Source organism: Hemitrygon akajei, chromosome 13, assembly GCF_048418815.1.
Source record: "Hemitrygon akajei chromosome 13, sHemAka1.3, whole genome shotgun sequence".
NCBI classification, from domain to species: domain Eukaryota; kingdom Metazoa; phylum Chordata; class Chondrichthyes; order Myliobatiformes; family Dasyatidae; genus Hemitrygon; species Hemitrygon akajei.
Genome location: NC_133136.1, coordinates 43,501,111 through 43,517,268, shown reverse-complemented (window position 1 = coordinate 43,517,268; position 16,158 = coordinate 43,501,111). Strand labels below are relative to the sequence as shown.

The 16,158-nt window shown below is 41.7% G+C and overlaps 2 protein-coding genes across 3 annotated transcripts in view; both read left to right on the top strand.

The window, feature by feature from the left end:
* Window positions 1-5,732, top strand: part of ercc8 (excision repair cross-complementation group 8) — a 42,341-nt gene extending 36,609 nt beyond the window's left edge. For both annotated transcript variants that reach the window (XM_073064495.1, XM_073064496.1), the window contains exon 12: window positions 4,524-5,732. In XM_073064495.1, coding sequence (XP_072920596.1) covers window positions 4,524-4,592 — 69 coding nt within the window. In that variant the 3' untranslated portion in view covers window positions 4,593-5,732. The remainder of the gene's footprint in view (window positions 1-4,523) is intronic.
* An 830-nt stretch (window positions 5,733-6,562) lies between these two features.
* The window catches only part of elovl7a (ELOVL fatty acid elongase 7a), a 60,852-nt gene continuing 51,256 nt past the window's right edge, over window positions 6,563-16,158 (top strand). The window contains exon 1 of the mRNA XM_073064494.1: window positions 6,563-6,738. The gene's annotated coding sequence lies outside the window, so the exon portion shown is untranslated. The remainder of the gene's footprint in view (window positions 6,739-16,158) is intronic.

The window sequence follows — 16,158 nt, the reverse complement described above, 5'->3', positions numbered from 1 at the left end:
TGTGATTGGCTGACTAAATACATTATCGTACAGGTGTACCTAATAAAGTAGCCACTAAGTGTCTGTTCAGAGTTCATGTTAGGTTAAATATTTTGAGTTTTCAAGGTAATAGAGAAATGCCTGACATGAAGGAATTGCAAACACATCTGCTCCATTCCCTCTGGTAATTTTCAGAAATGACTTCATTTCAGACATCTTTCTGACCATAAGATATAAGAAATGAATTAGGCCATTTGGCCCTTAGAGTCTGCTCCACCATTTCATCATGGCTGATCCATTTTACTCTCAACCCCAATCTCCTGCCTCCTCCTCCACCCCCATATTCATTCATTCCCTGACCCATCAAGAATCTATCAACCTCTGCCTTAAATATACATAAAGACTTGGCCTCCACAGCTGCCTGTGGGAACAAATTCCACAGATTAACCACTCTCTGGCTAAAGAAATTCCTTCTCATATCTGTTCTAAAAGGATGCCCTTCTATTTTGAGCTTGTGTTCTCTGGTCTTCAACAATCCCACCATAGGAGATATCCTCTCCACATCCACTCTATCAAGGCCTTTCACCATTCGATAGGTTTCAATTAGGTCATCCTTCATTCTTCTAAATTCCAATGAATACAGACCGAGAGCCATCAAACGTTCTTCATATGCTAAGCTGTTTACATGAACCTCCTTTGAACCCTCTCCAGTTTCAGCAAATCCTTTGTAAGATGAGGTACCCCAAACTGATCACAATACTCCAAGTGAGGCCTCACCAGTGCTGTATAAAGTCTCAACATTACATCCTTGCTTTTATACTCTAGTCCTTTTGAAACGCATGCTAGCATCACATTTGCCTTCCTCACCACAGACTCAACCTGCAAACTAGGGAATCCTGCACAAGGACTTCAAAATCCCTTTTGTGCCTCAGAGTTTTGTACTTTCTCTCCATTCAGAAAATAGTCAAATCTTTCATTTCTTCTACCTAAGTGCATGACCATACACTTCCAGACACAGTATTCCATCTGCCACTTCTTTGCCATTCTCCAAATCTGTCGAAGTCCTTGAGTAGCCTCTCTACTTCCTCAAAACTACCTGCTCCCCCACCTATCTTCATATTGTCTGCAAACTTTGCAACAAAGCCATCAATTCCATCATCCAAATCATTGACATAGAACGTAAAAAGAATCAGTCCCAACACAGACCCTTGTGGAACACCACTAGTGCCTACTAGTTAGCTCCTTTTCTAGAGCCAACCAGAAAAGGCTCCCTTTATTTCCACTCTTTGCTTCCTGCCAGTCAGCCACTGCTTTATCCATGCTAGATTCTTTCCTGTAATACCATGGGTTCGTAGCTTGTTAAGCAGCCTCAGGTGTGGCAACTTGTCAAAGGCCTTTCGAAAATCCAAATACACTACATTAACCGATTTGCCTTTGTCTATCCTGCTTGTTATTCTTTCAAAGAAAAACAACAGGTTTGTCAGGCAAGATTTTCCCTTGAGGAAACCTTGCTGACTGCAGCCTAGTTTATCATGTGCTTCCAAGAACCCTGAGACCTCATCCTTAACAGTCGACTCCAACATCTTCCCAACCACTGAGGTCAGGCTTCCTTTCTTCTGCCTCTCTCCCTTCTTGAAGAGTGGAGTGACATTTTTAATTTTAATGTCTTTCAGAACCATTTCAGAATCTAGTGATTCTTGAAAGATCATTACTTATTCCTCCACAATCTCTTCAGTCACCTTTTTCAGAACCCTGGGGTGTACACCATCTGGTCCAGGTGACTTATCTACCTACAGACCTTTCAGTTTCCCAAGAACCTTTTCCCTAGTAATGATAATTTCACACATGTAATGCTCCCTGACACCTGGAACATCCATCAAACTGTGAGTGTCTTCCACAGTGAAGACTGATGCAAAATAGTTACTCAGTTTGTCCGCCATTTTTTCTACCCCATTACTACCTCTCCAGCATCATTTTCCAGCCTTCCAATATCCACTCTTGCCTCTCTTTTACACTTTTTGTAACTGAAGAAGTTTTTGGTATCCTCTTTAATATTTTTGGCCAGCTTATTTTCATATTCAGTATTTACCTTAATGAATTTTTAGGTGCCTTCTGTTGGTATTTAAAAGTTTCCTAATTCCCTAACTTCCCACTAATATTTGCTCTATTATATGCCCTCTCTTTGACTTCCCTTGTTAGCAATGATGTGTCATCTTGCCTTTTGAATACTTCTTCCTCTTTGGGATTTATATATCCTGTGCCTTCCGAATTGCTTCCAGAAATTCCAGCCATTGCCGCCCTGCCATCATCCCTGCCAGTGTTCTTTTCCAACCAATCCTTTTCATGCTTCTGTAATTCCTTTTATTCCACTGTAATACTGGTACATCTGACTTTAGCTTCTCTCTCTCAGATTGCAGGGTGAATTCTGTCATATTATGACCACTGGCGCCTAAAGGATTCCTTTACTTTAACTCTCTGATCAATTCCGGTTCATTGTACAACACCCAATCCAGAATAGCTGATCCCCTAGTATGCTCAACTACGAGCTGCTCTAAAAAGCTATCTTAAAGGCATTCTAGAAATTGCCTCTCTTGGAATCCCACACCAACCTGATTTTCCCAATCTACTTGCATATCCCCCATGACTATCATAACATTGCTGTTTTGGCATGCATTTTCTATATCCTATTGTAACTTGTAGACCACATCCTTACTACTGTTTCAGGGTCTGTATATAACTCTCTTCAGGGGCTTTTTACCCTTGCAGTTTCTTAGCTCTATTCACAATGATTCAACACCTTTGGACCCTGTGTCACTTCTTTTTAACGATTTAATTTCATTTTTGACCAACAGAGCCATGCCATCCCCTCTTCCTTCCTGCCTATCTTTTTGATCCAATGTGTATCCTTGGACATTAATCTCCCAGCTATAATCTTTTTTCAGCCATACTTCAGTGATGCCTACAACATCATATGTGCTAATCTGTAATTGCTCCATGTTCATCGACCTTATTCCATGTACTGCACGCATTCAGATATAATACTTTTAGTCCTGTATTCATCTTTCTCAATTTCATCTGCCTTTTACATTGCAACTTAACTTGTTGACTGCAATTCTGTCCTATCATCAGTCTCTCCTTGCTAGGAGTCTCACTACACATTGCCTCTGTTTGTAAGCTATCTATCTCATCTGCAGCACTATCACTCCAGCTTCCATTCCCCTGCCAAATGAGTTTAAACCCACCTGATCATCTCTAGCCAACCTGTCCACAAAGATGTTGGACCCCCTCAAGTTCAAGTGTAACCTGTCCCTTTTGTACAGGTCATACTTACCCCAGAAGAAATCCCAATGATCCATAGATCTGAACCTCTGCCCCAAGCACCAGTTCCTCAGACACACATTCACCTGCCAAATCATCCTATTCTTATCCTCACTGGCACATGGCACAAGCAGCAATCCAACGATTACTACCCTGGAGGTTCCGTTTCTCAGCTTTCTACCTAGTTCCCTAAAATATCTCTTCAGGACCTCCTCACCTCATCTACCTATGTCACTGGTACGAAAATGTACCAAGACTTCTGGTTGCTCACCCTCGCCCTTTAGAATGCCATGGACCCGATCCGATGCATCCCTGATTCTGGTACCAGGGAATCTGAGGAATGAACACTGCAGTCCTTTTCACCTCTCTGCTCTGCTGAGCCACAGCACCAGACCTCTTTCCTGCTAGCGAGGGATGACTACCTCCCTGTAGCTCCTGTCTATCACCTCCTCATTCTCTCGTATGAGTCGAAGGTCATCAAGCTGCAGCTCCATTTCCTTAATTGGTTCTCTCAGGAGCTGCAGCTGGGTGCACCTGGTGCAGATGTGTTTAACTGAGAGACTGGAGGACTCCCAGACTTCCCATCTCCCACACAGAGTACAAAACACCGGCCCTGGAGCCATTCTCACTGATCTATTATGCCCTGATACATGAGGAATCAACAAATAAAGAACAGAGAGAGAGTAACTTAAGCCTGTTTTTGCCTAAGCCCGATGATCCAAAGTCACTCTAAAGACTGGCACACTCAAAAGAATGAGTCCTGCCGAAGGGTCTCGGTCCAAACTATTGACTGTACTCTTTTCTGTAGATGCTGCCTGGTCTGCTGAGTTCCTTCAGCGTTTTGTGTGTGTCACTCAAAAGAATCACCGCTTTGCTTGCACTTGAATTATTCTTATTGGCCCTCTCTATTGAAAAGTAGCTCTTTTCATGCACTCCTGGTGTCGATTGTCCAACTCAAGAGCGGCTGCACCAACTGATTCTGTGTGGATTTTGTAAAGAGGAAGGAAGGGCTTTTATTTATTTGTTCATGCTCATCCAGTTGAAACATATAATGATGTAAATAAATTACCGTTATTTTATTTCCTTTCATTTTACAAAAAGCAAAGAAGTAACATTTATTATTTCATATTTACTATTATTTTAACCATGTATATTTTATTTAGGAAGTAACATTTGAACAGTTCAATGATATATATGAACTTATTTGCTAATCTTGCATTTTGCAGTCTGAAGCCAGAACCGCCCAAAATGTCATGTTCCAAGATGAATGGAGCAGCAGCGATGAAGAAAACTGAATTTTGTTTTACTCTTTGGGACAAAAACACTGTTGCAGATATGTGGGTACAGCTGTTCAGAATAATCCAAACACTGACAGTGACACTGAGGTGAAAATGTACAGCGTAAACCAAGGAGCATAGATTTCTGATGATAATACTAAGACAGATAGACGGACCCTGATTTTTTCCCTGATGACTGACCTCAGTTTATGGAAACTGATTGAGCCCTTCAATTGGTCTCTATCTGTAGCCTCAGGTCAGAGAAACATATAGTTTGCAACAGCATGCTGCTAAGCACTGCCTACGTTCATATACAAATCTACATACTTGAAAGAGGTACGGAGAGCTGATAAAATGCTTTAGAAGCAAAGACTCATTCCAACAGGTCACAAATGGAACTAGAAATGTAATTTTGTTCTTAATTTGCTATGAATCCTGGGAATATTTAAAACTCAAAATATTTTTTACAGTATTCCATTTGCCAAAGTGATATTTTGTTTTGTTTTTCACTTTTTAGAAAATGAATCATCTTTGATAATTTAAATGAATTTTCAACACTGAACCATTCCCAGGTTCATTGTTCTGTTTGTGAATTCGTAACAAGACAGTCAAGTAGTTCCTGTCCCACAAACACATGGACAGAGATGCATACATGTGATCTCCAATTTAAACAAATGCAATTTATTTTTAACAACTAATTTGCATTCAGATTATAACAAAGAACTCATTGAATTAATGTTTGAGTATCAGAGCACTGGTACTGTACTTGATGATTGTATACGTGTGTATGTGTGTTTCGCAAGTTTAGGTTTATCTTGTTACCTGGCAGTTTAAACCTTATTCTCTTGTATTTTTCAGAAAAAGTTTCTAAATGTTTATAATGAAGGCTAGGAAATGCAGAGTTAACCGACATTAAGAAGTCTTAACAGATGAGTTTACTATAAATTATTGTGCAAGATTATGTGCATGATAAAAACAGTATATGTTTTAAACAAAGAACATTGTTGACTTCACGCAGTTTAACAATTGATAAATAAATACTGGATTTGTGCAAATTAAGTGTACATATTCTATTAAATACTATTTAAACAACTAGATACGGTACTTGCAAAACATTGCTTGTTAATTTAATAAATAAAATTACTTGTTTTCTTGTGAGTTGGTTTTGATTGAAGATAATAATACTTGAGCACTAAGTCTTTGATAATTTATCAAAAATGCCAATTGCATTTTGCCTTAATGTCACATCAGAAACATAGACAAGAAGTATCCAGTATTCCATCTCATTATTATTTTTAAAACAAATAAACAAGACAGAATGTGTAATGACTGGGACAAGGACATACACTATGAATGGTCGGGCCCTACAGATCAACAGAAGGATCTCTGTATACATGGCCAAAGATCCTTGAACGTGACATTGGTTGAGAAGGTGTATGAGCCACTGCCTTCTTTGTTGTCCTTCAAGTGGACCACAACCTTGTCTTAGGGTTTGGAGGCTTGTGTACCTCAATGACCTGGAGTGCTATGTTGGCTGGAGTCACTGTCTTGTGCTGTGACTCTTGGCCGGGTCACCCATGCCAAACAGGTCAAAGGGTAGATGCCAGACTACAAGTGGCTCACCAGTCCTCCATGTTTGGGGGTTCAGCTCAGGGCTAATAACCCCAACTGGTTAAAAAAATTCCTGTTAAGGAAATGGCACTATCCTGAATGCCAGTGATGTAACAAGCAGTAAATAACTAACTTCATTGTTGTGACTGACTCAAACTGAGCCACACAGAAGCTCTAAATGGGAAATATAAATGTCTTCATTCATCATCAGACAAGAAAAACTGAGAGTTCAGGGTCAACATTTTCCTGTGAGGTTGAAATCGAAGGGTAACAAGTCCAGAGAACCCTAGATGATGAGGGATATCGAGTGCGAGATAACAGAAACAAAAGAAGCACACAAAATGAAAAATGTCAAAGTAACATTTATTATCAAAGTACGTTCAGGATTTTACCATATACTACCTTGAGATTTATTTTCTTGCAGGCATTTACAGAAAAATATGGAATTTGTGGACAACTATACATAAACAAAGACTAACAAACAGCCAATTTGCAAAAGAGGACAAACTGTGCAAATAAAATACTGAGTACATGAGTTGCAAAATCATCAAAGGTGAGTCTGCAGGATGGTGAAACTGTCAGTCATAGAATCACTTCAGAGTTGTGGTGCGAGAAGTTATCCACACTTGTTCAGGAGTCTATTAGTTATAGGGTAATAACTGTTCTTAAACCTGGTGGTGTGGGACCTCAGGCTTGCATACCTCCTACCTGATGGTAGTAGTGAGAAGAGAACATGGCCTGGATGGTGAGGGTCCTTCCTTGATAATGAATGTTGCTTCCTTCTGCCAGCACTCCATCTAAATGTGCTTAATGGTGGGGAGGCCTTTTCCTGTGATGGACTGAACTATATCCACCATTTTCTGTAGACTTTTCCATTCCTGGCCATTGGTGTTTCCAACCTTTTCTGTTTCTGGGCATTGGCGAAGATAAATCCAAGTTGAAGTTGAGTTCATTGTCATTGCGCAAATACATGTATGCACAGGGACAATGAAAATAACATCATGGACACATTACACCATTTACAAGATAAAACATAAATTATACATTTTTTTTAACAAAAAAAAAGTTTGAACCAAAAAGCATTCTAATGTAAAGTGGTTAAAGTGTTCATTGCCCTTTTAAACTATGGTGCCTGGAGTTTTGGTGGTTAGTTCAAGATTTGAATAGTTAAAGGGAAGTAGCTGTTGAACCTGGTAGTGTGGAACTTCAGCTTCTGTACCTCCTGCCCTATGGTGACTGCCAGAAGATGGCAGGGGAACAAACTTGTAGGTTTCAGCTGTACTGTGTTAATGATTGGCAAGGAGGAGATGTTGTGAACAATCTTTTTTGATTGATGTCTGCTGATGAGGAAGTTGAGTATTCAGTTGCAGAGGTAAATGCAGATGCCCGGGTCCTGAACTTTGATAATGAGTTTGAATGGAAGTATTGTGCTGAATGATGAGCTGCAGTCGATGAACAGCAACCTGATGTATGAGTTCCAGTTGTCCCGGTATTCCAGAGCAGAGTGAGGAGCAGGAGAAATTGTGGCTTCTGTTGGTCTGTTGTGGCTGTAAGAAAATTGGAGCAGATCTAGGTCATCTAGGTAGGAGATAATTTGCACCATGTCCAACCTTTAAAAGCACCTCATTAAGGTTAGTAACTGTTTGTTATGGGTGTTTTATCTGTATATTAGGGACAAAATGATAACCAGAGAAAGAGTAGGGCCCATTTGGGACAACAGAAAATCTACCTGTGGAGCCAGAAGGTATAACTGGGATCCAAAATAAATATTCACAAAGGGGACATAATTTGTAGCAGTGGAAGGGGTGGGATGTGCTCAATAAAGGAGAAGGTGTAGTTTTGGTGTAAGTAAGTGTAGAAAAGGTACTCAATGCTTAAACAGGCTCTTTACTCTGGAACACCTGAACAACTGGAACTTATGCATCAGGCTGTTGATCATTGGCATGGTAGCATAATGGTTTGCACAAAACTTTGCAGTACAATTCATTTCCTACTGCTGCCTGTAAGCAGTTTGTATATTCTCCCCATAACTGCATGGCTCTCCTCCCACAGTCCAAAGACATACCAACTGGTAGTTAATTGGTCATTATAAATTGTCTGGTGATTAAATTGGGGAATTGTTGGGTGATGTGTCTTGAGGGGGCTGCAAGAGATTTGGTCCTGGCTTCCATGGAAGACGAGAAAAGTTTGCTGGGGCACTGAGTGAGATTTTTAAATCAACTCCAACCATAGGTTGAACTCTTTCAACCTTATTGATATCTTTCCTGCAGGTGGGTAACCAGAACTGAGCACAATAATTCAAATTTGGCCTCAGCAAGTCTTATATAACTTGAACACAACATCCCAATTCCTGTGCTCAGTGCTCTGATCTATGAAAGCCAATGTACCAAAAGTTCTCTTAATGACTCTTGTCAATGCAGTGTCAGGTTATTTTGGATCTGTATTCCCAGATCCCTTTGTTCCACTGCAATCTTCAATGTCCTACCGTTCACTGTGTATGTCCTACCCTGATCTGTTCTCCCAAAGTGTAACATCTCACCTTTGTCTGCATTTCATTTCATCTGCCATTTTTCAGCTGGTCAAGATCCCGCTGCAAGCTTTGATAGCCTTCCTTGCTGTCCACTGTGCCCCCAAACTTGGTGACGTCTGCAAATTTGCTGATCCAGTTTATCATAATTTCATCCAGATCACTGATATAGATGACAAACAACAGATTCAGTACTGATCCCTGTGGCACACCACTAGTCACAGGCCTCCAATCAGAGCAACCATCTACTACCTCTCTCTAGCTTCTCCCATGAAGCCAATGTCTCATTCAGTATATCACCTCATCCTGAATGCCAAGTGACTGAACCTTCTTGACCAACCTTCCCTACTGGACCTTTCAAAGGCCTTGCTAAATTCCATGTAGACAATATCCACTGCTTCTCCTTCAACTTTCCTCATAACTTCCTTGAAAAATTCTATAAGATTGGTTAGACATAACCAACCGTGCACAAAGCCATGTTGACTATTCTAATCAGAAATTGTCTGTTAAAGTATTTATATCTCCAGTCCATTAGAATACCTTCCAATATTTTACCCACTACTGATGTCAGGCTCAGCAACCTATAGTTTCCCAGTTTATTCTTGGAGCCTTAAACAATGGAACAACGTTAGCTATCCTCCAGTCCTCAGGCACCTCACCTGTGGCTAAGAATGTTTTAAATACGTCTGCCAGGGCTCCTGCAATTACTAGCCTCCCACATGGTCTAAGGGGACACCTTGTCAGGTCTTGGGGACCTATCCAAACTAATTTGCCCCAAGTCAGTAAGCGTCTTCTCTTCTGTACCCCAGATGCAGTCCATGACATCACCACTGTTTTATCTCAGTTCTATAGACTTTGTGTCTCTATTCTTTCATCTCCATATTCAGATGATCACACTGATCTTCAAGCGGACTAATTTTGTCCATTCCTATGTTTTTGCTCTTAATATATTTGTAAAAGCCCATGGGATTCTCCTTTACCTTGTCTGCCAGAGCAATATTATGTCTTCTTTTAGTCCTCCTGATATCCATCTTAAGTATTCTCTTGTACTCCTCAAGTGTTTCATTTGTTTCTTGCTGCATATATACCTGTGATGCACCTCCTTCTTCTTAACCAGGGTCTAAATATCCCCTGAAAACCAAGGTTCCTTAAACCTGTTAGCCGTGCCTTTTATTTTAACAGAAACATACAAACTCTATACTCTCAATATTTCACTTTTGAAGACCTCCCACTTACTAAGCATCCTCTTGCCGGAAAACAGCCCTGTCCCAATCCACACCTACCAGATGCTTTTCATGCCATCAAAGTTGGCCCTTCTCCAATCTAAAATCTCAACGTGAGGACCAGTCTTCTCGTGCTCCATCATTATATTGGAACGAATGGAATCAGAACCTTTTGTTTGATGGTGTTTGTTTTGTTTGGCAGTATTTCTAACATTGGTGGTTTTCATGGACATGGCTGAATGACTAAGCGTGAACTTGATTTGTGATCACTAGATCAACAGTGTTCTAACACACACACTTCTGTCACCTGCCCTACCCCGTTTCCTGACAGGAGATCCAGTATTACACTCTCTCTAGTCCGGACCTCTGTATATTGATTCAGGAAAATTTCCAGTACATACTTGACAAACTCTATCCCATCCAGTCCTTTTGCAGGATAGTAGTCCTAATCAATATATGGAAAGTTAAAATCTCCTACTATCACACCCTTATTTTTCTTGTAACAGTCTGCTATCTCTCTACAAATTTGCTCCTCTAAATCCTGTTGACTGTTGGGTGTACTCCCAAACTGTAATAGAATCCCCTTAACATGACCATCCCTTTCTTAGTCCTCAGTTCCACCCACGTAGCTTCAGTAGACCGCCTTGTGACATTTTCTCTGATGAGTAATGCCACCCCCCCCCTTTAGTTCTTCCCCTTCTATCATGACTAAAACAATAGAACCTTGAAACACTGAGCTGCCAGTCCTGCCCCTCCTACAACCAAATCTCACCAATGACTGCAATGTCATAATTCCACACGCTGATCCATCCTGTATGCTCATTTGCCTTATCTGCAGCATTCCATGCAGTGAAGTAGGTGCAAATCAGAGCATTATTCCCACCATACTCTACATTTAAGTTCCTGTCTTTGTATGTCAGCTTAATGCACACTTTCTCCACAACCACTCCACTAACTGCCCTGGCACTCTTGTTCCCATCCCCCTGCAACTCTAATTTAAACCCCCCCCCCCCACCCCTCGGTGCAAACTTAGTTGCAAAGATATTGGCCCCTTTAATTTTAGTTTCAAACCATACCAATTATACAAATCCCACATTCCCTGGGAGAGAGCCCAAGGTCCAAAAATCTGAAATTCTCTCTCTGGCACCAGCTCCTTAGCCACATGTTAAACTGTATTATCTTCCTATTTCTAGTCTCTCGCAAGGGGCAAGTAGACATCCTGAGATCACCACCCTGCAAATCCTGTCCTTTAACTTGGCACCCAAATCCCTGAACTCACTCTGCAGGACCTTGTCACTCTTCCTGACCTTGTCATTGGTACCAACGTGGACCACGATCTTAGACTGCTCACAATCACCCTTAAGAATGCTATGGACGTGATCCATAACAACCCTCACCCTGGCACCTGCGAGGCAATATGCTGTCCAGGTATCTTGTTCTCCTCCACAGAAACTGCTGTCTATTTCCTAAACAATGAATTCCCCTATCACTACTGTTTGCCTCTTCTCTCCTCTTTGCTTCTATGTCACGGAGCCAGAATCAGTGCCAGAGACGTGACTGCTGTGGCTTTCCTCTGCTAATTTGTGCCCCAATCGTATCTAAAACAGTATACTTGTTATTGAAGGGAAAAGTCACAGAGGTATCCTGCACTGTCTGCCTATCCTGTTTCCCTCTCCTGACGATCACCTAGTTACTATAGTGAAGTAAGTGCAATTCAGAGCATTATTCCCACCATACTCTACATTTAAGTTCCTGTCTTTGTATATCAGATGGTATAATCTCTATCTTTCCTTTCAGTTAGTCCTGACAAAGGGTCTCGGCCCGAAACGTCGACAGTGCTTCTCCTTATAGATGCTGCCTGGCCTGCTGTGTTCCACCAGCATTTTGTGTGTGTTGTTTGGATCACCTAGTTACCTGTGTTCTGCACTTTAAGTGTAACTACCTATCTGTTTCTCCTGTCGGTCAACCCCTCAGCCTCCCAAATGATCTGGAGTTCAACCAGCTCTAGTTCCAATCCATTACTGAAGATCTCCCTGTCTTCCCACATCCCACAAGAGGAGCATTGCACTGTCCTGACTACCATTCCCACTGCTCTGACTGTGCAATAAGAAAGAAAGAAACTTGCCAGAAACTTAACTTAGCCTCTGCCTCTTCTTGCCTAAGCCTCCTAAGCCAAAGCTTCATGCTCCCCACTCTAACCCTGTCCTACTCATACAATAGTTGCTCCCGCAATGGCTGCTCCACTTAAACCTGATTTTTTTTTTTATTGGCCCCTCCCAAGTGCCTATTGCAACAATCTGAAGCTCACTGAAAGTCCTGATAGGCCCCATTTGCTTTTTAAATCCCTTGCTCACTCGCTGATGATCATCGTGTAGTAGATGTGATTTACATAGACTTCATTAAGGCTTTTAACAAGGTCCCATATCGGAGACTGATACAACGTGGTACTGATAATTCAAGGAATTGGAGTCTGAGGGTGATGGTATAAAGTTGCTTTGCTGATTCATTGCCTGTAACCAAATCAGTACTGGGATCCCTGCTGTCTGCAATGTGTGTGTAGGCAGCCATCGATGCCAGAGGATCATGGGTTTGCACCTCTAGTGGACTGTGTCCTCTCCAGGACACAAGCCTGGGCAGGAAAATTTGAAGAACCGGCTGTTGTCCACGCAGCGGGCTTCCCCTCTCCATGTCACTGATATAGTCCAAGGGAAGGGGAAGCACCAATACAACTTGGCACCAGTGTCATTGCCAGAGATTGCCAGAGTGAAGTTGTGCACAACATCAAACTGCCTTAGGGACTCCCAGCTCTGGATTTCTTCTTCGGGATTTACTCCTGAAACCTTTCCCATGGGTGGGTATGGCCGCAAGACAGCGGAGGTTTAAAATCAGAGTTTTCCTTCTCCTAAGCGGCTGCTGTCCAAGGCTGACGAGCCCCACCTGCCTAAAGCAACTGGTTTCGAGTGCCAGAGGTCCACCTTTGCCTCTTCTCTTGTCAGTAGAAACAGTTCCGCTGGGCTTAGTAGACATGCCACATGTGTGGGCCAAAAGTTGGGCTTGGTTTTCAAAGGCTGTTAGAGTTGTATGCCATTTGGAGCACTTTATAGGTAGTGGGAGCTTATCCCCACTATGACAACCTGAGGAACCTCTCTACAATATACATGAAGGATTGGTATGTGAATGAAGAAAGTATGATTATGAAAGGTTTGCAAGGTAGAGTTCTTGATAGAATGGAAGATAGCCTTAAACTACAGCATGATTTTTGTGTGTTCCAGACTGAGAAATGGCAGATAGTGTTTAATCCAGACAGATGTTGGGTGATACATTTTGAGAGTATGATTGAGATAAGGACATACATTATGAATGGTAGGGCCCTTAAGATCAACAGAAGGATCTCTGTATACATGCCCAAAGATCCTTGAATGTCTCATTAGTTGAGTAGGCATATGAGGCACCTGCCTTCAGTCTTGTCCTCAAAGAGGACCACAACCTTGCCATAGGGTTTGGAGGCTTGTGTGCCTCATTGACTTGGAGAGCTATGTTGGCTGGAGTCAGGATCTTGTGCTTTGGCTCTTGGTAGGGTCATCCATGCCAAACAGGTCAAAGGGTACATGCCAGACAGTCCTCCAGGCTTGGGGGTTCAGCTCAGGGCACACAACCCCAACTGGTCAAAAAAAAACCCATTACAGAAATGGCACTGCCCTGAATGCCAGTGATGTAACAGGCAGTGAATAACTAACTTCATTGTTGTGACTGTCTCAAACTGAGCCACACAGAAGCTCTAAATGGGAAATATAAATGTCTCTATTCATCACCAGACCTCCAGGAAAGAGAGAGTCCATGAAAATTTGAGAGAATCGCACGCTCCTGACAATATGTTTCATATTTCTTCAACACAATATACCAATCAACAATTAACTACAGTTTTGATCGCAAAAATCTCTAGTGCCATCTTTTGCTCCTCCCACTTCCAATCTACAAGGGGTTGTTGAGCAGAGAATAGGCTGAGATCACCAATGTGAGGCTGGTTATGGCATGTATTAACCCCACCTTCCATCCAACCTCAAACTACTGCAATTCACTAGCCACTGAGACAGGTCTCTGACAGTTACCATCTCCATGACCCTCCACTCATCTCTGAAGCACCTGGACAGTAAAGGCACCTATATTAGACTTGCCTATTGACGATAGCTCCACCTTCAATAACATAATCCCAAGCAAATTCATCTCCATAATCTTAGAGTTGGGATTCAACACCTGCCTTTGCAACTGGATCCTTGACTTCCTGACCAACAGACCACAATCAGTAAGGACAGGCAGCAACATCTCTGCCTTGATTATTCTTAACACTGGTGCACTACAAAGCTTTGTCCTCAGCCTCCCTACTCTCCTCCCTGTAATAGTGATGACTGTGAGGATGGATTCTGCTTTCACTCTATCTGTATGTTTAACTCTGTCTATATGTTTGACTGTATCTCAAATAACAAGGAATCAGAGTGCGATATGGATATAGAGAGCCTAAAGACATGGTGTCATGACAACAATCTTCTCCCTCAATGCCGGCAAAATCAAGGAGCTTGTCACTGTTAGGAAGTGGTGCACAGGCTCCTGTATTTTACAATGATACTTAGGTTGATGTGGTTAAGAGTTCAAAACTCACAAAAGTTCTCAGGAGTGAACATAAACAATAGCCTGTCCTGCTCCAACCATATTGATGCTAAGGCCAAGAAAGCTCACCAGCACCTCTACTTCCTCAGGAGCCTGAAGAAATTTAGCATGCTCATCTTGACTCTTAGCTATTCTTTTTCTAAAATTTATTTATTGAGATACAGCATGGAATAGGCTCTTCTGCCCTCTGAACCACACCGCACAGCAATCCCCTGACTTAATTACAGGACAATATACAATGACCAATTAACCTACCGACCAGTAGATCTTTGGATGGTGGAGGAAGCCAGGGCACCCAGAGGAAATCTACACGGTCATGGGGAGAACATACAAACTCCTTACAAGCTGCGGCAGGAATTGAACCCAGGTTGCCTGCACTGTAAAGCGTTGTGATACATACCCTGTCGATGTGTTGCCCTTAATAGATGCACCATGAAAATTATACTAACTAGATGAATCACAGCTTGGTATGGCAACTGCCCTGTCCATGACCACAATGAACCATGAAGCTGAGGACACAGATCAGCACATCACAGAAACCAGCTCCTCCCTTTGATAAAGTGAAGCATGATAAGTTATTTGAAATATTGCAGGAAACTCTAGATCTAGATTTGAAAGACCTCCGCCTAATCAGAAATCTGTACTGGGAACAAACTATCGCTGTAAGAACAGATGAGGAAGTGAGTCAGTTTACGAAAATCAAGAGAGGCATTAGACAAGGGTGTGTTTTCTCCCCTGATTTGTTTAATGTGCACAGTGAAACAATATTACAAAAAAAAAGAGACATCTTGGGAATCAAAGTTGGCGGTGAAAACATTAATAATTTCAGATATGTGGATAACACTGTGTTAATTGCAAGTATGGAGGAAGAACTAAAAAACTTAATTGATATAACTGTTGAAGAAAGTGCAAAAATGGGTCTATCTATCAATTGCAAAAAGGCAGAATGTATGGTGATACCCAAAAAGGAGGATCCTATTTGCAGGCTGAGAATAGACGGGGAAGACATAAAACAAGTACAGAACTTTTGCTACTTAGGAAGCTGAGTGACATCAGATGGCAAGTGTGACATGGACATCAAAAGAAGAATAGGGATGGCAAAAGACACCTTTACGAGTATGAAGAGTATACTGACCAACACTAAACTAGGCATGACAACCCACCTCAGAGTACTGAAATGTTACGTTTATCCAGTTATGTCATATGATTCAGGATGTTGGACAATATCTAGTAACATGAGGAAACGAATTGAAGCAGCAGAGATGTGGTTTTTGAGGAGGATGCAAAGAATATCATGGACGAAACGAATATCTAATGATGTTATGAACAGAGCAAGCACAAAAAGAGAAATAATGTCTGAGATCATGAAAAGGCAACATAACTTCATTGGACGTGTGATTAGGAAAGAGGAGTTAGAATGCACGGTAATTATGGGAAAGATTGAAGGGAAGAAAGCAAGAGGAAGGCAAAGTCAAATGATGATGGAGACAGTAACCAGAGAACTGGAAATGAATACCAATGAATTGATCCACTTGACCCGAAACAGGAGTGTGTGGGC